General features: G+C 35.9%; 1 protein-coding gene across 1 annotated transcript; it reads left to right on the forward strand.

Moving 5' to 3' along the window:
• Positions 1 to 9344: 9344 nt before the first annotated feature.
• Positions 9345 to 16140, forward strand: LOC126690011 (TMV resistance protein N-like). Its single transcript, XM_050385159.1, has 6 exons — positions 9345 to 10130; positions 13079 to 14177; positions 14282 to 14590; positions 14682 to 15695; positions 15771 to 16005; positions 16094 to 16140. Exons 1-6 carry the CDS (start codon positions 9613 to 9615, stop codon positions 16138 to 16140), a joined length of 3222 nt encoding a protein of 1073 aa, XP_050241116.1. The 5' UTR covers positions 9345 to 9612.
• The last annotated feature ends 10596 nt before the right edge of the window (positions 16141 to 26736 follow it).

The raw sequence follows: 26736 nt of genomic DNA on the forward strand, positions 1-26736 counted from the left end.
AGAGAGAAGGCCAATGAAAAGGGAAGGAAGGAGGACGATCAGAGAGGACAAAAAAGGGAACGTTCAGATCGTTAGAACAACGATGGGGGCAAAAGGAAGGACAATAAAGCTCCTCGAACGGTAAAATTCACTCCTTTAATTATGCCTCTTGACAAAATTTTGGCGCAAATTAAGGATGAGCATTACCTCAAATGGCCAAGGCCATTACATACGTCACCCGATGTACGTGACAAAAAGAAATATTGCTGTTTCCATAAGGATCACGACCACTACATAGAGGATTGCAAGGATTTGAAGGAGTAGATAGAGAAACTCATACGAAAAGGGAAATTGCAGAGGTTTGTAAAGAAGGGAGAACCTAGTAGGTCTGGGGATGATAACAAGGGCAAGTGTGAAGCCTCACCAAAGGACGAAGACCTCACTTCCCAACGTCCACCAAGTGTGATCAGGGAGATAAAGACAATCACAAATGGACCGTCCACAAATGGGTCGTTCAAATCCCTCAATAAATCATATCAGAGGTAGGTAAACAGCATCCATAGTATACCACCCTTGAAGCAAAGATGAACGAATAAGGACATGTTTTTCTCAGAAGAGGACGCCAAAGGAGTAAAGTAGCCTCATGACGACCTCTTGGTCATAATGCTCATGATAGAAGGGTTCAATACCAGAAGAATCCTCATGGATAATGGCAGCTCCACAGACATCATCTACCTCTCCGTTTTTCAACAACTAAAGTTAGATCCAGGGAGGCTACACCCTTTTGAGTCCCCTCTCGTTAGCTTCAGTGGCTGGAAGGTAGTCACATCCACCTATTGCCTGAAGGTAAAGTTTCCAACGAAAAATGGTGTAGGTGAAGTAAAAGGAAATCAAGTACTGGCTAGGGGTGCTACCAAGCAGTGTTGGTAGTAAAGAAAAACCATACGTGGATGATCGAGGAAAAAGAAGAGGAGAAGGTGGAAGCCCTAGAAACTTTGGAGCCGGTAGACGGAGAGCCAATGAAGACTACAAGAGTAAGGACAACCATGAGTACAGAAATGAAGAAGAAACTAATCCAATTCCTTAAGGAGAACTTGGACATCTTCGCCTGGAGCCACGAGGACATGCCAGGCATATCCACAGAGATCATTCAGCATAAGTTAAAAGTGGACCCTAAGAAAAAGCTCGTCTAGTAGAGACGACGAGTGTTTGCTCTAGAACGAAACCAGGCGATCATGGATGAAGTAAATAAACTACTAGTAGTAGGCTTCATCTGCGAGGTCTATTACCCGGACTAGCTGGCCAATGTCGTCCTTATAAAAATGGCAAATGGGAAATGGAGGATGTGTGTGGACTTCACAGACTTGAACAAGGCCTGCCCAAAGGATAGCTTCCCTCTGCTGAGGATAGATTAGCCGGTGGATTCCACAACAGGACACAAGTTCCTGACTTTTATGGACGCATTTTCAGGGTAGAACCAGATAAAAATGGCAGAGGAAGACCCAGAGAAAACTGCCTTTATCACAAGCCAAGGGCTCTATTGCTACAAGGTGATGCCCTTTCGGGTTGAAAAATGCAGGAGCTACCTACTAGAGGTTGGTAAAAAAAATGTTCAGTAAATAGATTGGGAGGAACATGGAAGTGTACGTGGATGACATGCTCGTCAAGAGTAAAGAAGAGTCTGCTTACCTGGATGATCTCCAAGAGACGTTTGCAACTTTTAGACAATATCAGATGAAGTTAAACCCCAGCAAGTGCGCCTTTGAGGTGGCATCCGGGAAGTTCTTAGGGTTCATGGTGTCCCAGAAAGGAATAGAAGCGAACCTAGAGAAGGTACGAGCCATACTAGAAATGGTGTCGCCCAAGACCGTGAAAGAAATCCAAAAGCTCACAAGGAGGATAGTAGCGCTCAACAAATTCGTCTCGAAAGCAACGGAAAAATGCTTGCCCTTCTTCAAGACACTAAAGCAGGCATTCGCTTAGACGGACGAGTGTGAGAAAGCTTTCCAGGAACTCAATTGTTACCTGAGCAATCCACCCCTCTTTAGCCCATCCAAGGAGGGAGAAAACCTGTATTTATACTTAGCAGTGTTAACTACAGCTGTGAGTGCTGCCTTGATTTGAGAAGAGGACAGAAGGTAGCTCCCAGGATATTATGTCAGATAGGCCTTCCAAGGGGCAGAAGCTAAATACCCATGCATAGAGAAGATTGCATTCGCTTTGATTGTAGCTTCACGCAAGCTATGCCCTTACTTCCAGGTGAACCCCATCTTGGTGATGATAGACCAACCTATAAAGAAGTTAATGAATAAGCCCGAGGCTGCAGGAAAGATGATCTAGTGGGCTATCGAGCTCAGCCAATTCAACATTAAGTACCACCCCAAGACAGCTATTAAGGTATAGGCATTGGCAAATTTCATCGCCAAATTTACAATCTCTGATGAGGAGGGAGCTACAGATGAAGTGGAAAGATGGACGATTCAGACTGACGGTTCGTTAGTCCGAAAGAGGGGCGGAGTAGGGGTCATTATCATCACCCCAGAAAAAGAGACGCTTAAATACAGAGTTCAGTTAGCATTCTCAGCCACCAATAATGAAACTGAATACGAGGGAGTACTAACAGGACTAAGGGTCGGGAAGGCCCTAGGAGTTAAGAACTTGCTCCTCCAGAGCGATTCAAAGCTCGTTGTAGGTCAGATAAAAAGGGAATTCAAAGCAAAGGAGGAAAGGATGCAAAAATACCTAAAGTTGACGAAACTTTTGACATAGGAGTTTGATTAGGTGAAGTTCACACAGATCCCCATAAGCTAGAATATGAGGGTAGACGAGCCAGCGAAAGAGTTGTCATCAGAAGCAAGACCAACGAGCACAGACCTGAAGATTGAAGTCTAGAAATGCCCCAGTATCAAAGAGGTCCACACCTTCACAATCCAGAGCGAAAGCAGCTGGATGACCCCAATCCTATCCTTCCTTCAAGACGGACGGCTTCCACAAGACGTCGAAGAGCCCAGGAAGGTCCGGATGAGAGTAGCAAGGTTCATGATCCTAAATGACACCCTGTACAAAAGAGGTTTCTCCATGCCTTACCTGAAGTGCGTCAACAAGGAGGAAGCCAAATATATTTTGAAGGAGATCCATGAAGGAATTTGCGGAGACCATGTAGGCCTGAAATCCTTGGTTAGCAAAGTTATCCGAATGGGTTACTTTTGGCCTACCTTGTAGAAGGATGCAAAGGAGTTCGTCAAGAAATGCGACAAATGCCAAAGGTTTGGGAACATCCAACGCATCCCATCTGAGAAACTGACGACAATAACCTCCCCATGGCTGTTTGCCTAGTGGGGACTTGACATCGTCGGCCCATTACCCTAAGGTAAAAGATAGGTAAAATTTTTACTAGTTGCCATTGATTATTTCACAAAATGGGTTGAAGCAGAAGCACTATCAACCATAACAAAGGCGAAGGTCCAGAACTTCGTGTGGAAGAATACAGTTTACCGATTTGGGATACCACAGATGATTATATTAGACAACGGGTTGCAGTTTAATAGTCAAGGTTTCAGGGACTTCTGCTCGGGGCTAGGAATCAAGAACCAATTCTTATCCCCTGGTCACCCCTAAGCTAATGGCCAGACAGAAGTGACGAACAAAACTCTGCTCAAGATCATCAAGGCTCGGTTAGACGAGGCAAAGGGCGCATGGCTAGAAGAGTTTCCCAACATTCTGTGGGCATATAGGACTACAGCGAGGACCCCGACAGGAGAGACCCCTTTCAGTCTCACTTATGGCACCAAAGCAGTAATCCCAATCGAAGTAGGGATCACCAGCACGAAACAAGAAGTTTCCCACGAAGGCAACAATGATGATCAACTAAGAATCAACTTGGATTGCTTGGACGAATCCAGAGACGAAGCATCCCATAAAATGGTAGAGTACCAGCAGAAGATGGCCGAGTACTACAACAAAAGAATGAAGCTCATACGACTTAACATAGGAGATCTTGTCCTACACAAAGTCACACTGACTACCAAGGACCTAACCCAGGGGAAGCTTGGCCCAACCTAGGAAGGACCCTACAAAGTAACCCATTATTCCAAGCAAGGCAGCTATCACCTGGAAACACTAGATGGAAAGAGATTGCCACGACCAAGGAATTTCGAGCATTTGAAACAATACCATCAGCAAATGTAATGGACAATTGTATTCATATTTGAAATAAGGCAATAAAAGAATTATTTAGCTAGTGTGATGCGTGTAAAGCTATAAAAAAATATTGGCTAAGTAACAAGATTCCACCTAGACGGATGTAAGTTACTGACGAAGCCAAATATGACAAGATCCCTTCAATGGGTAGAGTACCAGCAGAAGATGGCCGAGTACTACAACAAAAGAATGAAGCTCATACGACTTAACATAGGAGATCTTGTCCTACACAAAGTCACACTGGCTACCAAGGACCTAACCCAGGGGAAGCTTGGCCCAACCTAGGAAGGACCCTACAAAGTAACCCATTATTCCAAGCAAGGCAGCTATCACCTAGAAACACTAGATGGAAAGAGATTGCCACGACCAAGGAATTTCGAGCATTTGAAACAATACCATCAGCAAATGTAATGGACAATTGTATTCATATTTGAAATAAGGCAATAAAAGAATTATTTAGCTAGTGTGATGCGTGTAAAGCTATAAAAAAATATTGGCTAAGTAACAAGATTCCACCTAGACGGATGTAAGTTACTGACGAAGCCAAATATGACAAGATCCCTTCAATGGGTGTTAGTCACAAAGAATTTGGCTAAGTAACAAGATTCTGCCTAGATGAATGTAAGTTACTGACAAAGCCAAAAATGACAAGATCCCTTCAATGGGTGTAAGTCACAAAGAATTTGAATAAGTAACAAAATTCCACCTAGATGGATGTAGGTTAATGACGAAGCCAAAAATGACAAGATAGTCACAAAAGATTGGCTAAGTGAGAGATAAGTCACAAGAAAATTGGCCCACTATTGACAAATGTCGATCATTTCCTAAACAGACAAACCCCTGAACTACGGGCAAACAAACAACGAAGTAGATAGAGATCACATACAGTCAAAAAGTATCAAGCACGACAAGGCAGGAAAGTAAATAGGTAAACATAAAATAGTCAATAGAATTAAATGCCCAAAAACACTGGGCAAGAGACATTGTTCTTAAATTAGAATAAAAATATTGTTCTAAAAGTAGAATCAAAAAGCCCAAAAACACATTGGGCACCCAAAAACAAAAAAAGAGTAGGCAAACATAAAATAGGAACATGAGCAGGATCAGGCGATGGCTGCGTCATCACCATCAGGAGGAGGCAGAGGAGCATCTTCGGGAGCATCACCAACAGGAGCAGTGGACTGAGAGGCCTCATTTTACCTAGAAAAAAACATAATTGTATGTTTATTTTTAAAAATATGAAAAGCACAATACCATTTAATATTTTTTTATTTGAGGTGAGAGAAGTTAGTTTCTATTTTGTCTAATCAAGTGGGCTCCATGGTTTTTAACATATTTACAAAAGTGTTATTGAGCAACGTTATTTAAAAACTAAAAACTGGTAAGATGAATTTTCTAAATTTTGTGTTTAAATACCTTAAAATGAGCAATGTAACTCAAACACTCTAGTAAAAAAACACCCTTACCAAACGTGGTTTTTTTTTTTAGCTCACAGTTTTTAGTATTTAAACACTGAAAAACTATTGTTCAAACACCCTAATCAAATAGGGCCTAAGTCCTTACAAACCAACTCAAAAGAGCATTAGAGTTTCCAAACTCTATAAAAAAAAAAAAAAGAAAAAAAAAGAAAAGAAAGAAAGATGAGGATGTGGTTCCTCATACAAAATTGTGTGCTTTCCTCTTTCTTTCTTTCTTTTTTTTTTTTTTTTTGATAGCATCTAGGTATTTTCTTATACATATAGAGGTTTGCACATATGGCGTCAACGTGGAAAAAGCAGCTAAAGTTAGGCTCGATGGTCAAAGAAAACGGAAGAAGAAGAAGAAAAAGTGACTAATCTTACAAATTACCGATCACCAAAAAAAATATATATATATATTTATTATCTTATTGAACTAATATTTTAGTAATAACTTTTTTTAATAAAATTTGTCAATTAAAGTATCCCCAGATTTTAATGAATATGATATTGAGCGAGTGCATTTTGTATTAGATTTCGTGTGCAAAGTGGCCCTTACCTTCCAGCTGTTTTCCTAGCATTTTCCGTTTTCCCTTTATTTTGTTTTGGATAGCTTCCAAGTACTTTATTGTGCATATGTAGGTTTGCGCAGATAGAGCACACATCCACGTGAAAAAAGCAAGATAGTCAATACTGGAAAAAGTTTTTTTTTTAATTTTTTTTTTAATTTTTTTTAATTTTTTATTTTATTTAAGTTTTGTAATTTTTAAATTTTTGTTAGGGCTGAATGGTAACTTATTTGCATTAACTTATTAGCATTATTTATTTTCTTAGTATGCAATGGTAACTTTTAAGCTTTCTATTTTTTATATTGTGTTTTTTTTTTAATTGATATTAAATTCTAAAACCATGAATAATTAGTTCTGAATTGAGGAAATATTTTATGGTAAACTTTTATATTTATTATAATACACACACACATATATATATATATATATATATTTATTTATAAATATAAAAATAGCGGTAAACCCGAAACAGTACACTGGTATTGACCAGTATCCAAAATATATTGTATCACTGGCCAAATCGGTACAGTCTCCGGTACGATATTGACTCCCTTAAAAAAAAGCAAAAGTTGGTTTGACAATAAATAAAGAAAAAAGACTTTATGCGAAAATTTTTAATGGGATGCCCACCGTCTCTAATAAAAAATCAATTGATTGGTGATAGAAAATGAACTTTTGACCCATCTTTCACGTGAGGATGAGGTTCCTCATACAATTTATTTTTTATTTTTTTTGGAAAAGAAAAAATTATGGCCTGTTTGGATGGTCTGTTTCCATAACTCAATTCTCAATTTCCATAACTCATAACTCAAAAATGGTGGGACCCATAGCAAAAATGTTGTTTAGGAAGTCCATAACTCTGTTTTCATCATTCAATTCTCTGATTTTTGAATTATGAGTTATGGAAACTGAAAACACATTTTGGCTGTTTTCAGTTTCCATTACTCATAACTCAATGACAATATTGTAATTAAATACACATAGGAACCCACAAACAGTACTCAGCCGCACCTTTTGACCACCTTTTGATTTTTTTTTTCCTTTCTTCTCTTAGGTTGGCTGTTCGGTTCTTTTTTTTTTTCACTAGTTTGGTCTGTTCTTAGGTTGGATAGCTTCCGTGTATTTCCCTAAGCATACAGAGCTTTGAATGGAGCCCGCGCGGGGTAAAAAGCTGCTAAAATTGGGTTTGATAGTCAAAGAAAAAAAAAGAAGAAGAAGAAGACGAAGAAAGAAAAATGAAAAAACAGTGAAGCATAAGAAGATATATAGAAATACTTCGTTAATAATTTCTTTTCTACGAGGTATTATCTTATTAAGATCACCTCACTTATTGGCATAATAGCATTACTATATTATTGTATTGAAGAAATTATAGCTACAGAGTGGATGGCCACTTGATTAATAGAGAAGTACATATATCATTTCATCTTTATAGTTTTGTCTTGCTAACCATTTCCTTTTATTTTAGGACAAAGTTTGCCAAAGGCTCTAACTTTACTATTTTTTTTTTTATTAAATGTGAATTTTGAGTTATATGCCATTGTATAATATTTTCTTCTTGTATCTTTCATATTTGCAAAATTTTCAAAAGATTAAAAATCAATAACTATATCATCAATCAAATGTTTAAATTTCAAGTTTTTATAATCTAAAATTATGCATTAAAAATAAATTTATAAATCGAATAGTAAATAATTTCTGATCAACATGAAATTTAATATGCATATTAAGAACATAAAGAACAAGCACTCCATCAAATAGATTTTCAAAATATATAAACATGTTAATTTTTTTAGTAGAAGTTGTAGCCATTGACTACAAATAAACTTTGTCTTTTATTATTAGTTTTTTTTAAAGAGTATTATTTAGCAAAAATAACCTAGAGAGGGAGTGGCATTGACAAATAATCCATTCAAATAAATATAAGTAAAAATTCAATTTTATACTCAATTTTACAATACGTTTAACTGGTTGATAAGGTAGAAACTAGTTCACCATTTTTTACATCAACTTATCACCCTTTTTTTCATGACTCACGGTAGACCATTTTGATAAATTGTGAAAGTGGCCCTTGTCTTCCTCTTCCATATGTGTAAGTGTTTTCTTTTTCTTTTATTTTGGATAGCACATGGAAGTCTACACAAATGGAGCCCACGTGAAAATAGCTACAAAAGTTGCTGGTTTGATAGTAAAAATTGATAGTTTTTAGACCCCTTAAAAACACAATTGGATTAACCTAGGTAATTAGCCAAGTTGTTACTTAGTCCAAATTAACAAATCTAGGTTATCACAATCAAAACAATCATATCATGCAAAGCAGTGGAAAGATAAATAACACAAACATCCTCAAGGTAAACCTGAATCCATTATGAAAGAATCGAAGTTGTTCAACAGGACTTAGATCACTAACATCCTATTGCTACCCACCAGTAGAAACTTACTGATACGACCACGTGCAAGCTCCAAAACCACGGACTCCTTCTTTCTTGGATTCTTCAGCAAGTACAAGCACACCCGCTTGTGTTTCTTTAAGTTCTTATGGCAGCAACTGAATGATCATCAAGCTCTTGAAGAAATCTCCTTCTTGATAGTCCTAAGCTTGTGTAAAGGAAAGCTCCTCACAAATCTCACAAGAGATTTACACAAACAGCAATATGAGCAACACTAAAACGTGGCTAGGGTTTGCCTTATATACCTAGGGCAAATTACAAAACCCTAAACGTTTTAAAACAAACTAGGGCTAAGTTGGAATTCTGCAGAAAATGCATCTGACCCGATTTTCGATTGATCGAGCCTAAGCTTCGATCGATCGAACCAGTCCGAGAAGCATAATTAATTTCTACATCAGCTTGTTCCAACTTCACATAAATGAACCAACTTTGAGCAAGTCTAAACATGACTAAACATCTTGTTTTGATCATGGTTTGCCAACAATACACATTAGAGTTCTAAATACATAAAATCCTAAGACTTTAGAACCTAACAAAAATAAAATAAAGAAGAAACAAAAGGTAGTGGAGCCCAAGTGAAAATACACCAAATTTAGTTGGGTTTGAAAGTCCAAAAAACAGTGACAAGGTCACTAACTTAACTTGTCCGGCATGATTAGAACAAGAACAAAAAAGCCAGACTATGAAAATGGCCAACTTGATAGACAAAACAAAAGCAAGTGGGAAATTTCATAGCTGGTCTTCAACATAAAAAAAAGTTCGTAGCTGGTCACCTGGAAATTCACTCATTTTGACTACTTTTTCAAGACGTGGAAAGCAGGGAAACGATTGCATATATCACCAACCAAAGCCTTGCTAGAGAAACTTAGAGTCTCTTATTGTTGCTCCCATTCTCTAAGTCTACAACACTCTCTACTACATATCGCTTAACACGCTAGTAAGTTACCAATTGCTTCCATGGCCACTCAAGCAACTTCCTCCTCCCCTTCTTCAACTTCATCATCTTCTTCTTCTTCTTGCCCTCGATGGAAATATGATGTGTTCCTCAGTTTTTACGGTGTTGACACCCGCATGAATTTTACAGATCATCTCTATACTGCTTTGAAACAAAAGAGTATTATCACCTTCAGGGATGATGAAAAACTTGAGCGAGGAAAGTATATTTCTCCAAAGCTCTTGAAAGCAATAGAAGAGTCCAAGTATACTATCATCATTCTTTCAACAAATTATGCTTCTTCAAGGTGGTGCTTGATTGAACTAGCAAAAATTGTTGAATGCATGAAAAAGACCAGATTGACAGTTTTGCCTGTCTTTTATCATGTGGATCCCTCTGACATTAGGAATCGGAGAGGCACTCTTGCTGAAGCCTTTGCTAAACATGAGAAAGATACCAAAGTTAACACAAAGGATGTGCAAGCATGGAAAGCTGCTTTGAGAGATGTGGGTCATATAGCTGGATGGCATGTGCATGACAGGTAACATTTGTCTTTTTTAGAGTAATTTTGTTCATACTAATATCAATAGGGTTATAAATGAACTAAGCCGTTCATAAATAGTTTGGCCTTGATTTGATAAAAAGATCGTTTATGTTTGTTTGTTTATAAACAATCCAAACTTAAACTTTAGTTTTAGGCTTGTTTAATAAACGAGCCAAGCCTGAGTAAAAAATATTGTTCATGAACAAGCTCGTGAACACCGAGACTCGATACAAAAGTAACAAAACAAGTTAAGCCTAAGCTTATTTATGAGTTTGGTAATAAAATTGATACGAGCTTAACATATAAACTCACATCCTTCTAAGACTTTAATTAATTATAAGTTGAGACCACTCATCCAAACCAAATAAGCTAGATAATAAACCGGATATATATTTGATAATATACTTGTGTTGGATCTCAATCTCAAAAACATGATATTGAGCTTGATATAGAGCTTGGGTTTGGCTTGATTAATGAACCAAGTCAATCCAAGTAGAGCTCAAGCATTTATACTTTATAACAAGCTCAAGCTTGAACATTATTTATAGGCTCGTATCAAGCTCAATCTAAGCTTGAACATTCTACTTTTATTGTCGAGCCGAACTTAAACAGTCACTACTCGACAAAGCTTGGCTCATTTACCGCCCTAAATATCAAAATCATAATTTTCTACACTAAAAATTTGCCGACTTTCACATGGATTATCATGACAAATTTTATTTACTTTTTCTAGCCCAATCAAATCAGAGAAAATTTTGTCAGTGCCTTCTTTCCTGCGATACAACTCTTTCTTCAAGCATATAATCGATTTGTCAATGACTAAACATATATACTTTCCACAACTTTTTCCAAAATGCTTGGGGGAAAGGTCTCATTTAACATGCTAGACTTTATCTAAGGGGTAAGATATGATTACATGAACAAATAGTTTTTTCTCCTTTCATCTCAATATCTTCCCATTTATCATCTGTTTGGCTACTTTGACTTTCCATACAACGCCTTAATCAATTCTCGTGCCCCAAGATGTCTTTCACAGTACTTTGCCACAAATTAAAATTATTTTTCCCATAAAAAAGCTCCAGCTCAAACTTTATGCTCACTATGCAAAACTTAGCCGTTGTCTCTTTCACAAGACAAAACTTTTCTTCTAACTATTACACACACTCAACAAAGTTACATCACCACTCTATTTATAGGGACTAACACCTTCCTACTTCTTTTAATTTCAATGTAGGATTACTTCTTTTAATATAACTAGTCGCTTTCAATGTAGGATTACTTCTTTTAATATAACTAGTCGCAAATTCATGGATGTGTAAGAATAGATAATTATTTTGTAATTGTTATATAATGTACTATTATGTTTTTTAAAATTTGTTGAAAATAATTTTTTCTCCTTAAAAATTAAATAATTTCTAAAATTATTTTTCATCTTTCTATCTCTACCAATATATCATTATATTATTTTTGGTGTGTTTAATTAATATTATTCCTTTATGAGCTGATCCATATTCTTTGAAATTATGTTATAGTGTCTATGTTTTTTTTTTTTTTTTTTTTTTTTTTCCTATACAACTAAAGTTTTTAAGATTCAAATAAATTATTTAAATTCCTCATTCTCTTAAAGGAGATTATCATGATAATCATAACTCATAACAAAATTACTTTTTAATATTACTCATATAATTGATAGGCACATTCAAATATGTAGTCAATATTATGTTTTGATATAAATTCAAACTCTCACTTCCAAAATAACTAAGTATTAACTCAAACCAAAGATATAAAAGGAAGAAAGACTACTTGTGATGGGGAACTCAAAAATACAATACCAAAATGTATTAACCCAAAATAGAGTTATAAAAAAAAAACACAATGATTCGTCAACCTAAATTAAAGTTACAAGAAAGAATATAAAATTGAGAGAGAGAGAGAGAGAGACTTGGGCCTTACAACAAATTTGGCCCCTAATATCTCTAAAATTGCCCCCATAACACATCTTGCAATGAATTTCTTTGTCCCATGTATATTACAAACTTTGGAAATTATAATCTCAAATTGGACTGTCGGACCGTGTGCCTTACCAATCCATCCAACGACCAATTGATGAAGGATGAGGGGGCACAAATCTTTTATAGCATTCGATCGCAGACCAAGCCCATTGGTATTGGGGCAAATTGTGAAAATCCCTCACAATCCCTCCCTCACAATGCGGCTCCAACAACTCGAACCTATGATTGGGCTTTGATACCACTTGTCAGACCGTGTGCCTTACCAATCCATCCAACGACCAATTGGTGAAGGATGAAGGGGCACAAATCTTTTATAGCATTTGATCGCAGACCAAGCCCATTAGTATTGGAGCGAATTGTGAAAATCCCTCACTTTGGATTTGCATAGTTTGACATGGTAGTCCCTAAATTACCCAATATGAGCAAAAAGTCACGAACTTGGTAATCCTCATTTTACATGTGACTTATGGAGTCTACATAGCTTTGCTTTATATAAGCTACCCGCCCACCCGTAATGTTTTCATTCGAATTGCTACTTTATGTTTTTGGCAGAATTGTCTTGATAAGCAAGTAAAAATATCAAAAGCAAGTGGTTAGGTGAAAAGTAGAATTATACAGTTAAAGTTAATACATCATTTTTTTTATCTGAAGAAAAAAAATAAGCAAGTAAAAATGTCCAAAGCAAGTGGTTAGGATAAAAGTATAATTATACAGTTAAAATACTTCAATTGTTTTATTTATTTATTTTTTTTTATGAAAAAAGGGCTCTGAAAATAGCATTCAAGAAATGTAAAACAAAGAGGACTAAATATAATTAGGCATTCTCAATGTGGCTGAACGAATCTAAGATTATGATTATATGCTGAATGTTTTATCTTAAAATGTGGCTAGCTTTGCCTCATCAAAATTATTGTTTTGCAATTTTCTTTACAGGTATGAATCAAAAGTTATCCAAGAAATCATTGGAAGGATATGCATTGAGTTGTATCATAAATTCTCAAGTGTTTGTGAGGACCTTGTTGGAATGGACTCACGTGTGGAGGAAATGTTGGGTTCATACTTAGGTGAAGGGTTGGGTGATGTTCACTTTGTTGGGATATGCGGGATGGGTGGAATGGGCAAAACAACTCTTGCACAAGAAATTTATAGAAGAATTTCAAGTAACTTTGAAGTTAGTAAGTTTATTGCTAATGTAAGAGAAGAAACTAAAAATCAAGGTTTAGTTTCTTTACAAAAACAACTTCTTTCTAAGACCCTCATGGAAAGTGAAATAAATATATCGAATGTTTATGAGGGAATCAATGTTATAAGGAATACATTATGTAATAAAAAGGTTTTTATTGTTCTTGATGATGTGGATGGAGAAGAACAATTAGAAGCATTAGCAGGGAAACATGATTGGTTTGGTGCGGGGAGTAGAATTATTCTAACAAGTAGAGATAGTCATTTCTTGCAAAGAAATGAAGTGGATGGTGTATATAAAATTAAAGGGTTGAATGATTATGAAGCTTTGAAGCTTTTTAGTTGGAGCGCTTTTAAGAAACCCCATCCTAAAGAAAATTATGTGGATTTGTGTAAGTACTTTGTGAACTATGCTAAAGGCCTTTCTTTAGCTCTTAAAGTTGTAGGTTCTTTGTTGTATGCTAAAGGAAGGAATGAATGGAAAAGTGCCCTAGATAGACTAAAAGAAGAACCTAATAGAACCATTTTGGATATACTTCAAATAAGTTTTGATGGGCTTACAAATTCTGAAAAAGGACTATTTCTAGATATTGCATGTTTTTTCAAAGGAGAAAAAAAGGATTGCTTAAGTGATATACTGGAGAGTTTTGGTTATTATCCAGACTACAATATTGGTGTTCTTAAGGACAAATCTCTCATAACCATTGATGACTATGGAATTTTGTGGATGCATGATTTGCTGCAAGATATGGGTCAAGAAATCATTTGTCGCGAATCCCCTAGAGAGCCTGGTAGACGTAGTAGGTTGTGGATTTATAAGGATGTCATTCATGTATTGAAGAATAATATTGTAAGTTGACTAGTATAAATTTGAGCTTTAAGAAGTATATATGTTACTATAAAATTTTCTAAGAATTTACCAATTATTCTAAATTCATTGTTTTTATTTATTAGGGAACTGAGGCAGTTGAAGGCATAATGATAAAAGTTCCTATTCAAAAAATGCAACACTTACATGCTGAAACCTTCTCAAAGATGAAAAATTTGAGATTTCTCAAAATTGGTGATGAGAAATTTCCACAAGACTTCATAAATGGTACTATGCAACTTCCAAAAAGTCTTAATTATCTTTCTGACGAGTTACGCATTATAGAATGGCTCAGATATCCTTTTAAATCTATGCCAACTAGTTTTCAACCAAACAGACTTGTTGAACTTAGAATGCGTTGCAGCTACATCAAACAACTGTGGAAAGGAATTATGGTAAGATTTTCACTCAAGCAAATGTGTATTTTCTTCCTTTTCATTAATACTTGAGTTTATCTAATAATTTTTTTTTTTTGGTTTATAATAGAATTTAGATGAGTTAAGACTCATTGACCTAAGTGACTCCCAAAACTTGATTGAGATGCCAGACCTTAGTGGAGCCCCAAAGCTTAAGCAATTGATTCTTCAACGTTGTATAAGACTATCCAAGATTCATGCATCTCTTGGAAATCTCAAATGTCTTATTCGATTGGATCTAAATGGTTGCAAGAGCCTTGAGAGCCTTACACCTAAGATCAGCTTGGAGGCACTAGAAATTCTTGATCTTGTTGGTTGTTCAAGACTGAAGAAGTTTCCAGAAATTGTTGGAAATATGCCACGTTTGTCAGAACTTTGTTTGAGCGGGAGTGCTATAAAAGATTTATCAATATCAACAAAGTATTTAACTGGACTTATTAAATTGGATCTAAGAGACTGTAAAAACCTTTCAAGTCTTTCAAATGCCTGTTGTTGTTCGATGTCTCTAAAAATTCTCACTTTATCTGGGTGCTCAAAACTTAATGAACTGCCAGAAGATTTGGGGAATATCAAAGGTCTCAAAGTACTATCTCTTGATGGATGTAAAGGCTTATCATCTACATCATCAAATAAACTCATCAGTTTTCTTTTAATGAAAAAAAGAAGAGTAGACCCCAAGGGCATGTTAGAGCGTTCTCTTTCTAATTTATGGTCTTTGACCAAATTGAATCTAAGTTATTGCAATCTTCAGGCAATCCCTGATGGTCTTGGTTGTTTGTCCTCTTTAATAGAATTAGATCTTAGGGGAAATAATTTTGTTTGCTTTCCTGAGAGTACCGCTCGACTATCTAATATGAAGGTTCTTTTTCTGAATGGTTGCACACATCTTCGATCTTTGCCAAAGCTTCCATTTGATGTTAGGCTTATTTATGTAGACGGTTGTACCTCACTGGAAATATTACCATTAAGACCTGAAGATGGTCCTCATCCGTTCCTCTTTCTTCTCAATTGTGGTAAATTTTTTAACAATGAAGACAACGGTGATGTGTTATTAAAATCACTAAGACATCACACTCAATTTAAGGTCTCTCTCTCTCTCTCTCTTTCTCTTGCTTGTGAGGTTCTAAATATAATGATTTTGTAATTTTGTATGTTTCAGGGAGATGAAGACATTTATCGTATTATAATTCCTAGAAGAGAAATTCCAAAATGGTTTAGGCATCAAAGTGTGGGGACTTCAGTGAATTTGCAAGTGCCTTCAAATAAATTATGGTCTTTGACCAAATTGAATCTAAGTTATTGCAATCTTCAGGCAATCCCTGATGGTCTTGGTTGTTTGGCCTCTTTAACAGAATTAGATCTTAGGGGAAATAATTTTGTTTGCCTTCCTGAGAGTACCGCTCGACTATCTAATATGAAGTTTCTTTTTTTGAATGGTTGCACACATCTTCAATCTTTGCCAAAGCTTCCATTTGATGTTAGGCTTATTTATGCAGATGGTTGTACCACACTGGAAATATTACCATTAAGACCTCAAAATGGTCTTTCTTTGGCCCTCCGTCTTCTCAATTGTGTTAAATTGATTAACAATGAAGACTACAATGAAATGTTATTAATAGCGCTAAGACATCACATTCAATTTAAGGTCTCTCTCTCTCTCTCTTGTGAGGTTCTAAATATAATCATTTTGTAATTTTGTATGTTTCAGGGAGATGAACCCATTTCTAATATTATAATTCCTGGAAGAGAAATTCCGAAATGGTTTAGGCATCAAAGTGTGGGGACTTCAGTGAATTTGCAAGTGCCTTTAGATAAATTGAAGGGAGTCGCTGTGTGTGCACTTTTTGTACTCCGCCAACAACATCCACGTTACCTACTTCATGAGCTTCATTGTTACTTGAAAGCCAACAGAGATGAAAGCCATATGTGCTGCATTTTTGTTTGGGAGATATATGGTAAGATTGAATCATATCATCTTTACTTGGGTTACTATCCCTATAAATCATTCAATCATAAATTGAAAAGTCAAGTAGATGCTAATGGATTGGGTCAAATTGAGATTGCATTTAAAACTGACAGTCCAAGATTAGAGGTTACAAAATGTGGGGCCCATTTGATATTTGAACAGGAAATTGAAGATCTGAACTAAACCATGCGTGGGTGCAGCAGTAGCAGCAGGTGTAGCATCACTCCTTATGAGGATGATTTGGAAGATTCAGTAAAATATACCAAAACTGAGTGAAAGCCATGATGAGTATGATAGGGATGAGAATGGAACCAGTGGAGAAGGTATCTCTAATCTAATTGAAAGATTCATTCCACGTTTGGGAAATTGGATTGTGAATTTAAGCACACAAGGACAATGTAACTTTGATTGAGAGGAAGAGAAATCCTAGTGAAAGTGGTGGCTTTGATGAATCTGTATAGCTGATAATCTTTTTCCTCTGAATTTTTTGTAAGTCACTGATATCTTTCTCCCTTTTATGGATCTTTTTTGTTAGCTATATATTTCCTTTTTAAATTCATTAGCATATGCTTTCATTTGAGTTCAACCATCTGCATTTTTTGATTTCAACCATCTGCATTTTTTTTATTTTTTGTTCACTTATGTTGTGGGAAAAAGAAATCACATGGCTGGCCTGAGAAAAGGTGACCTCTTTGGTGAAAAATGGCCCAAATTTACTTCTTTCCATTTGATTTTACAATAATACTGGAATTGGAAAAATGTAGTAAATGCCATAAAGAGAAAACTCACCCCATTTAATTCATTTTTATTTTTTATTTTTTAATGAATAAGAATAATGTTACAATGCAAATGCTCTTAACTCTTAAGCCATATTAGTGGAAATATTTTGTGGACGAGGGTGTTCTTGTATGAGGAAGAGGAAGTGGACGAACACATAGACTGAAGTTGGAGACAGTAAGAGGGACGAGGTGGCCATAGAGGCCAAGAATGAGGCAGCCTAAGAGGAAGGATTCAGTGTAGAGAGGAGTGGAGGGGTCAAGGGAGAGAGTTGGGTTGGTGTTGGGGAGGAAAGTGGTGGGGCAGAGGCTGAAGTCCATGAAGATACGGTCGGTGATAGTGGTGTCAAGTGGAGGAGAGGCTAGTGAGGGTGGTGGCGGAGTGGTGGTGGTGAGGGAGAGTGAAGTGGTGGAGAGGAGGAGGGTGCAACGGGTGATTATGGGGTTGAGGTGGAGAGGAGGAGGAGGGTGGTGGTTGTAGGAGAGGAGGAGTTGGGGTTGGGGTGTTAAAGAGCGGGCCATGATGGTGGAGTGAACATGTTTTTTGTTTGTGGATGGGAATCATGATGGGAGGCAGGGAGGGAGGGAGAGAGGAAGAGTGAGATTGGTTTTTGCTGGAGGCTTGGGGTCTACTCATTTATAATTTGCATAGAATGTGAGCTATTCTAAACTTCTAAAAATTACACTTTTTTTCTATTCAAGTGTGGCATTGTTTTAATTTTTGTCTATAAAATCTGTTTCTGTTTTCAAAATATTCTTTTTGTCCATATCAATAACTAATATGGCTTAAGAGTTAAGAGCATTTGCATTGTGGTTCCAAAATTTTTTGTCCATCTAAAGAACCCTTGTTTTATTTTCATGTTTGTTGTATTAAGAAATATAGAGCCTAAGGTATTTCTTGTTGACAATTTGGAATTAGAAACTTTTCATCGTCTTACTTGTCTGTCACTAGCAAACTGATGTCATGCTGTTCCATCTAGGTGAATGGATGTGGGTGTCCTATATATCATATATATGGTGTGCATCACTTTCAGATTGGTTGAATCAATGCAGTTGCATTGAAGCTTTCAATTGCCAGCATTTGCCCAAGCTTTGCAGTAAAGAAGTGTGCACTTTGTCTCATAAGTCATAACAACATGATGATATGCAGAGTTCTAGCAAACAGTAAGGCACTGCATGGCTTCTTTATCTTACAAATGGGGTCTCATTTATTATTTTATAATTCATATTAGGGAAAGAAATAAGCAAAACTGTAATGGTGTAATAAGACCCAATAGAACTATAAGTTGTAATCGAGAATTATAACCTGAAAGACTGAAGATATCCGTTGATCCCATGCTTAGGGAAAATGGGAAAACAAGAATAATTTTTCCTCTACTTTCACTGCTTCCTTTGTGACTTTTGAGGTATTCTTAAGTTAATGGTATGTCATCCACCTCCTAGTCTTCTGTCAATAGACTTATTTAAAAGAGTTTTTTTTTTTAAGTAGAATGGTAAGATTTTACAGCTCTTTGTGACATGCTACAAACAAAAAGCTGGTTGTTGTGGCTTTTCCAAAAAGTGGATAGAGCACCCTAATCTAATTGAAAATTGGAGTGGGAATTTATGCACATAAGGTAGTTCTATTTGTGATGAAGAGGAATCCTAGTGAACCTGGTAGCTTTGATGAAGTTACTGGACTTTGTTGGGGAGGAAAAATTGTTAAACTACTAGCAGACAAGAAGAGTGCAACAAATTGTGAGCTCATCATTTTTGTTCAATTATGTTGGTGAGTAAAATCTACACTCTTGTTACTCTAGCAATGCCTATATATATATATATATATATATATATAAATAAATAATGAAATTTTCGTTTGCTTAGTTCAATTTGCATTTGATTAGATCTTATATGTGTGCTCTTCTGTTATGGACATCACAATTTGATTTTAGATCATAGACTCCAGCACTTTGCCTTATCGATTAATCATTGGTAGGATATGGATGTTGGTTATATAAGATAAGAAGTTTAATAAAATGGGAAATTTTATTGCAAAATGGGTAACCAAACTAGATAGATTAATATTGGCTATATTTATATATTTTCTATTCTTTTGGATAAACATTGAAAACTTAAAGAGGTTTGAGATCATTGTTATTTGTAGGTTATAGTTGAATTAGATTTGCACGAACATAAAAGAAAATGAATTTAGAATACATGATTACTAGCACTTCACTTTATTTTGAGTGGTCATAGGAAGTAACAAATGAGAGAAGCATATCGCTTTTGTATATGATCTGTGTGAGAGAAGCATACTGCTTGTGTATACGATGTGTGTGATACTGTCCACAGACATTTTATGGGACAATATCCCAATTTGGATTGATTGATCTCATGTGCATGATTTATTTCTTTGTATGTCAACCTATTACATGGACGGACTCAAGATTTTAAGCTAATGGGGGCCGAAGTATAAAGCAAAAAATCCAAATAAGTATCCATATAGTATTAAAAAATTATAAATACACAAAATTGTTATTTCTAAATACATTAAGATGCAATCATCTACCAAAAAAGACATAAACAAAAACAAAATAATGTTTTTTTTTTTTTTAATACTAGGTTGGCTAGGAGTTCTATTTTTTTATCACTTCATTTAAAATAATATAAACAACTCATTAAAATAATAAAGGAAGAAAGAGAATTTGAGGTTTTTAATAAAAGGAAGAGATATAATCTTAATAAAATATTGTATTTTATTTTTAACAACTTGTTATAGTCAACTGGTATTTATACCAATTTACTATAGTTGCAAAAAATTTAGCTTTAGCTTCTCCTATAACAAATGTTTTATTGGTTCTTTGGTGGTAAAATAGTTTTTTTTGCTAAAATACAATCATCATTGTGAATGTTTTTATTGTTTTTGTTGACTTTTTGGGTTGAATAGTTGCTATTTGGGTTAGACTAGCTAGGTTGATTGGGGAGAAGAGGGGCTTAAAGTTTTGGAAGGGGGCTCAACTATAGAAATAAAATATATAATAACTATATATAAATATATATATATATATATATATACATATACATATATATATAAAATTGGACCCAGGGGGGCTCAGGCCCCCACCTAGGTCCGTCCTTGACCTGTTCTGTATGTCCACCTGCACTGGAAAATATATCCTCAAGATTTAAATGAGCCCTTAATATTCCTTAATTTTCTTAAACTAAAATAATGATTTTTTCTAGTAAGTAAAAAAGTATATATAATGAGAAGCTTTATACTAGCCTTGATGCTAGTAAAACTAATGTTCTTAATATTCTTAATGTTTTGTTTCTTTCATGGTTTATTGAACATACTTCAGTAAATGAATGATAAGTAGGGTGGCTATTTAGGCTTGGTTGATTAATTAGGATGCAAGTTGATTAGAGAAGCTTATAGGTGGATAACACTTATGCAAAAAACACCCAGTTCTCTCAAATAGCACTCAAGGCTACATATTTCATTAACTTCAAAACTAATTGATTACAACAGAAGGATAAATGCCTATTTATATAGGCTGTATCAAAGTGAAGCCAAAAAATCAACCTGATATGATCTTATCTACTGTTGAACTAGACTAAATAACCACTTAACATCCTGACTAACACATTACAAAAAGTTCTTAATGTTTACTTTTCTCTAGCAACCTTTAGCCTACTGTTTGGTTGCAAGCCTAAATAACCTGCCTCTAACTTGACTGTTATAACTGAGACTTCCAGCCCTCCAAGCTCCTTCCAACTGCTTCCATATGAATTGGCAAAGACTCAGTCACTCGGTTAATCTCCTTAAGTGATCACCAGCTGGCTGCTGCAAATAACAAGTTTCATTAGGCTAGGTTGCTGGCTGAAAGAATGTACTACTGAACTAACCTTCCTGCTGGATTATTGTTGCTATTGTTGTAATTGAAATCAGACCTTTTGATGCTCCTGCATCAATGAAAAAGCCAAAGAAACTTTGTTTCATATGTATATTATAACTACAATTAATTTCCCAAGCATCTTTGTGTTTTCTGGTTTGGTGCTCCATTTTACAGGACATCGAATGGTTCTGCTTGCTGTGATTATTGATGTCCATGTTGTAAATTAGAAAATATTTACAATGTTATGCTAACATGTTGGCCCTTAAGCAGTCAATTGTTTTTGTTTTGAGGCGGGCTAGGGGGGGAGGGGGGGTGCAGATTGCTGTTGACATTGCCTCTCCTTCAAATCATGCTCATGTCCATTCTTCATAAGCAAGAGGAGTGAAAAACCATACGTGAGGCAGGGAAACCTCTACCTCTAGCCACTAGTATTAATAACATTGGAAAAGGGTGAACCATGAATCATATTGTAAGGTTGAATTTAATCAATCATGTGTTGGCTTTATTCCATGACAAATTTGCTTGTAATATAGCACTTAGAAACCTTGTATTTAGGTGGGAATCATGTAAGGGTAGTGTGTGAGAGAGTGTGAAGAAATGCTCAAGACAGTGCAGTGAAGTAGAGACTCGCGGCTAGGACTCTCGGGTGGCTCGCGGCTTGCAAGCCGCCAAAAGTTGCTCACGTGCAGAGCATGCAGGGGAGCTGAACAGTCACGCCACCTGGAGCACTACACGACAAAAATCCAGACTGGCCATTAAGTTAGCTCGCGACTTGAACTCGCGACTCAGTCAAGTCGCGAGGTCAAGTCGCCAGCCAGCCCTGTTTTTGGAAAAACTGACTCTTCGCATTCCATTCTCACACCAGTATAAATACCCCTCATTCCCACAAAATATGTGTGGCTATTCAGAAAGAAAAACCCTAAGAGAGGTTTCTTCAAAACACCCACCCAATTAGAGAGAGCTACTCATTCTTAGAGAGAAATCTTTGTAGTCTCTTCTCATTCCCTCTCTCATTGTCATACCTATTGAGAGGAGATTTCTATCCAAACACTACCCACACCCATTTAGAGTGTTGAGTGTTTTTGGAGTTTTGGGAAGCATTGGAAGATGCCAAGGATGGCGGATGCTATGGTCTAGTAGCGGAATCCGGTAAGCTAGAAAAGAAAAAGGTTCGGCGCAACCTCGTTGGAGCAAGAAGCTTGGAGGGCTTAGGTACATCGCGTAGATTAGGCTTGGAGGGTCTATTGCTGTTCATGTATCCCAACTACATTTTCTAGTGGATTATTGACCGCTTGGAGGGCGGCGGAGAGGTTTTATGCCGAGGGCTTCGGTTTCCTCTTTGATAACACATAGTATGTTGTCCTTGTGTTTGCATCTCTCTTCCCTTTATCTTTGCCTTTTATTTTCTGCTATGGATGTGATTTATAATTGGCTTAGATTGATTTCCAATTCTATTTATAGCTTATGTTAAGTTTCCGCACACTAGTTGTTTGACATAAAGCTTGAATTGGTTAAGTTGTAATTTGGGGGTCTAAACGTTCAAAGGTGTTTATACACATTTTTGAACTTTCACATATGTTCATGGATGCTAATGGATTCAGTCAAATTGAGATTGGATTTGAAATCGAAGGTCCAGGATTAGAGGTTACAAAATGTGGGGCCTGTTGGGCATACGAGTAAGACATTGAAGTTGAAGATTTGAACCAAACTATGCGTGGGTGCAGCAGTAGCAGTTGTAGCCTCACTCCTTATGAAAATGATTTGGAAGATTTAGCAAAAGATACCAAAACTGGATGAAAGCCATGATGAGTATGATAGGGATGAGAATGGAACTAATGGAGAAGGTACCTCTAATCTAATTGAAAGATTCAATCCAAGTTTGGGAAATTGGATTGGGAATTTGAGCATAGAAGGACAATGTAACATTGATTGAGAGGAAGAGAAATCCCAGGGAAAGTGGTGGATTTGATGAATCTATATAGCTGAATTTTTTGTAAGTCACTGATATCTTTCTCCCTTTTATAGTTTTTTTTTTTTTTTTTTTTTTTTTTTTGTAGCTTTCTATTTCATTTTTCGTTTTTAAATTCATTGGCATATATGCTTTCATTTGAGTTCAGTAATTTGTGATTCTTATTTCTGCTAGTTTCCCCATACTGGATACGATGAAGGTGTTGGACTTTGTAGTTTATTGGTGAGGAGAAACTGTGGAATTGTCTGGATCAAAGAAGATATGTGCAACAGATAGCACACTCATGATTATTAATTTTGTGGGGTAAAGTAGATACTATTGTTGCTCTCTTGGTATTCAAAAGGAAAGAAGAAAATTAGCGCTGTTTTTCACCAGAGGTTGCCTTCTCTTAGGCCAACCATGTGTTTGTGTTATTTTTTTCCTCACTTCATCAATCATTTCAAAGGTAGATTCAAGAGATTTTTCCTTTTGCTTCTTCTAATTAGTTTTTATAGAAACTAGTCGTTAACTTGTGCAATGCACGGGAAAGCACAAAGAATATCTACAAAATCTATATAACTTTATAGCTATATTGGTTAGGTTCAAACACCCTCTTCTTGAATTATCAATTTATTACAAAAAAAAAAAATTAACCCTCTTCTTCACTTTTTACTCAAACTTGTTTTCATAGCTCATATATAAACAATCGCAGTAGAGAATTTTCTATTAATAGTAAAATTTGTGTAAACACAAATTACAGTTTCATGTAAAGTGTATATACCCATTACTATACCTCTAAGGAAGGAAACATCACAAACACTTTACATATGTGGGTTACATTTAAAACAAATTGCATATATTCCAAGTCTGATAAGCCAACTCAATGGTAGAAAAATGTTCTTTAAAAAATTAGATAGTAACATATTTTACAAAAGGGGGCAATTTTTTGTAACTCTATCTTGCAGCTCATATTCTACAGTATGCAACAAAAGTCATTTATCTATCTAGGTACAATGGGCAAGAACATTGGCTGTTCTTAAGAACATGTGTTTGTGTTTTTCCCCTTCCTTGTTTTTGCAAATTGTGGCATCAATATGGTTCTTTGAAAGAGTCTGTATTGTTAAGTCAACCTCCTCTTTCCAGTACATCACCAAACCCCCTTATTTGTTTCTCCTAGGTGTAATAAATCTGTGCTTAAACTTCAAACGATCTTGAATTAAAATTAGCCTAGCTTCATTTGTCCATGTCTCGACTAAAAACACAATGGAGGGATCTTTTGCCCACACTAATTCTGCAAGCTGATTTTCTGTATGTTGGTTCCTAAGCTCTTGACAATTCCAACATAAAAGACTCATCGGTTTTGGCGGTGTTGGGAACCAGCCTTCGCCAATATCACATTGTCACCTTTGCCAACTCGAGAAACAGTCTTCTTCTTTTTCTGTAACCCCAACTGACCCCCATTAGGATGAGCACTCCTCTTTGATCCCACTACATCTGCCATAATGACATCCGTGCCTATGATGGACCTAGCCAAATGTTTCCAAGTAGTTGAATTCCCTGTGTTAATGTTTGAAGTATCAGGTAGAACAGAAAGTGGTACACGGGGACAACCATGTGATGTTGCATGTGATTAAGTGGACTTCAGAAAAATCTCATTAATTGTCATTGAGTCCAAATTATTTTCCTTACCCATGGGAGAGTTTGATTTTGAATGAAATTCTGTTGCTGCATCAAATTTCCTCAAATCACGATTTATTTCCTCTAATTTCTCTTCAAATAGCTCAACAGATAAACTCTCCTTATTTAGATCTGTATTAATAGCATTGATTTCACCTAAATCATTGTGATTTGTATGGAAAGGACTTGATTCCATCGGATTTGCCTTCTGAAAATCTGGGAATTTAATTCCTTCCTGATTTGGTGTCTCACTACCCTGGCCTGATCTGACAATCTTAGGCGCCAGACCTCCTCTTCGGATCACCACCTGTGGTTTTGCAGACGACTTTGGGGTGGACATTGTAGTTGGACCGATAAATTTTGTTTTATAAAATCCAAGAACAGAAACTGAGTTTCTTTTTGATTGCACGAAAGGTGGTGCTCTAATCCATGCACCATATTGTTGAGCCTCAGTTGGTAGCGTGCCCTCACTCTCAATCCACAACTCGCAGTCTCGTTCATCATGTGTGAGGCTGCCACACCAATAACACAAGTTTGACAGCCGCTCATACTTTCCATTCTCCAACGAAATCACTCGGCCTCTGCACAAAGGTTTTGAAATGTCCACCTTAACCCATACTCAAATAAAACTATCGCCCATAATTTCCCTTTCATCCGTGTTCTTGTCCACCAAACCAACAACGCCACAAATTTTTTCAGCTATAGCCCTTGTTCGAAAACAAACTGGTATGTTGTGTACCTGAATCCAGAAAGTAACCATATTAAAATCAATATCCAGTACGTCAACCTCTTTATCATACCGATGTAAAACCATAAGGTGCTTATCAACGCTCCATGGTTCTGTATTAAGGACTCGCTCCATGTCAGTTTGGTTATCAAAAGTAAAGAGCACCACATGATGATCACTCTCTTTAGTCACCCTAAATCCATTTTTCATTCTCCATATGGGTTTGAATGTTTTGGCAATAGCCTCCACGTTCAAAGCCCGCTTGGTGAGAAACTTTACAACAAGGACGAAATCTGAAACTGCTTCTTTCTCTGTAATGCTACCATGAGAACCTTCCACGTCCGAGAGGGTAAGACAACTCCCAAATTTTGCTAACTACTCCATTGATCAAAAACTAGAATAAAAAAGGGAAAAAAACTAAAAACAAGAAAGCGTGTTTCCCCACCCTCGAAAGAAAGGAAAAAACCACAAAACCTTGAAGGTAAACTTGTTACCTCAAGGTACAAAAACACCTTTAAGAGAAGGGACGGCTATTCTACGACCTAGGAGAAAATTAAATTCTACATAATCTATATCTATATATATCTAAAAGCTGAAGTGTAGCATTTATTGTTGCTATGCTCATATTGCACCACCTCATCCGCCATGTCATTGATTATGTAATCATTCTTTTTCTTATTTAATTTTTATTCCTAAATTTTGTTGACAATATTAAATATATAAATATTTTTTAAGAATATATTAAATATATGTATAAATTGACTTTACACATTTATCTTAAGCGGTTTTAACTTTATATATAACTTTGCCTTTACACATTCATCTACTTTAATTTAGATATTATAACTAAGCAATAAAATCAATGAAGAATCTAAAATAAAATAAAACAATGTCTATACATATCTATCTATACTATTATATAATAATGGAAGCATTAAAATAAATTTTACAAAAGCTCTTTTTGTGTCATGTCATTAACAATCTTTTTTAATTTTTTGCAATTTTTACTTTGTTTAACCATTCATCTTTTTCAACCATTGTCTTCTTAGTTCAATTTTTCATCTTCGCCAATTATTGGCTTCTTAAATTTTTAATTTGATTTCCTTTATAAATTCATAAATTTTCTCATTTATATCTTCATAAATTCTATGATTTC

This window comes from Quercus robur, chromosome 6 (genome assembly GCF_932294415.1).
Source record: "Quercus robur chromosome 6, dhQueRobu3.1, whole genome shotgun sequence".
NCBI classification, from domain to species: domain Eukaryota; kingdom Viridiplantae; phylum Streptophyta; class Magnoliopsida; order Fagales; family Fagaceae; genus Quercus; species Quercus robur.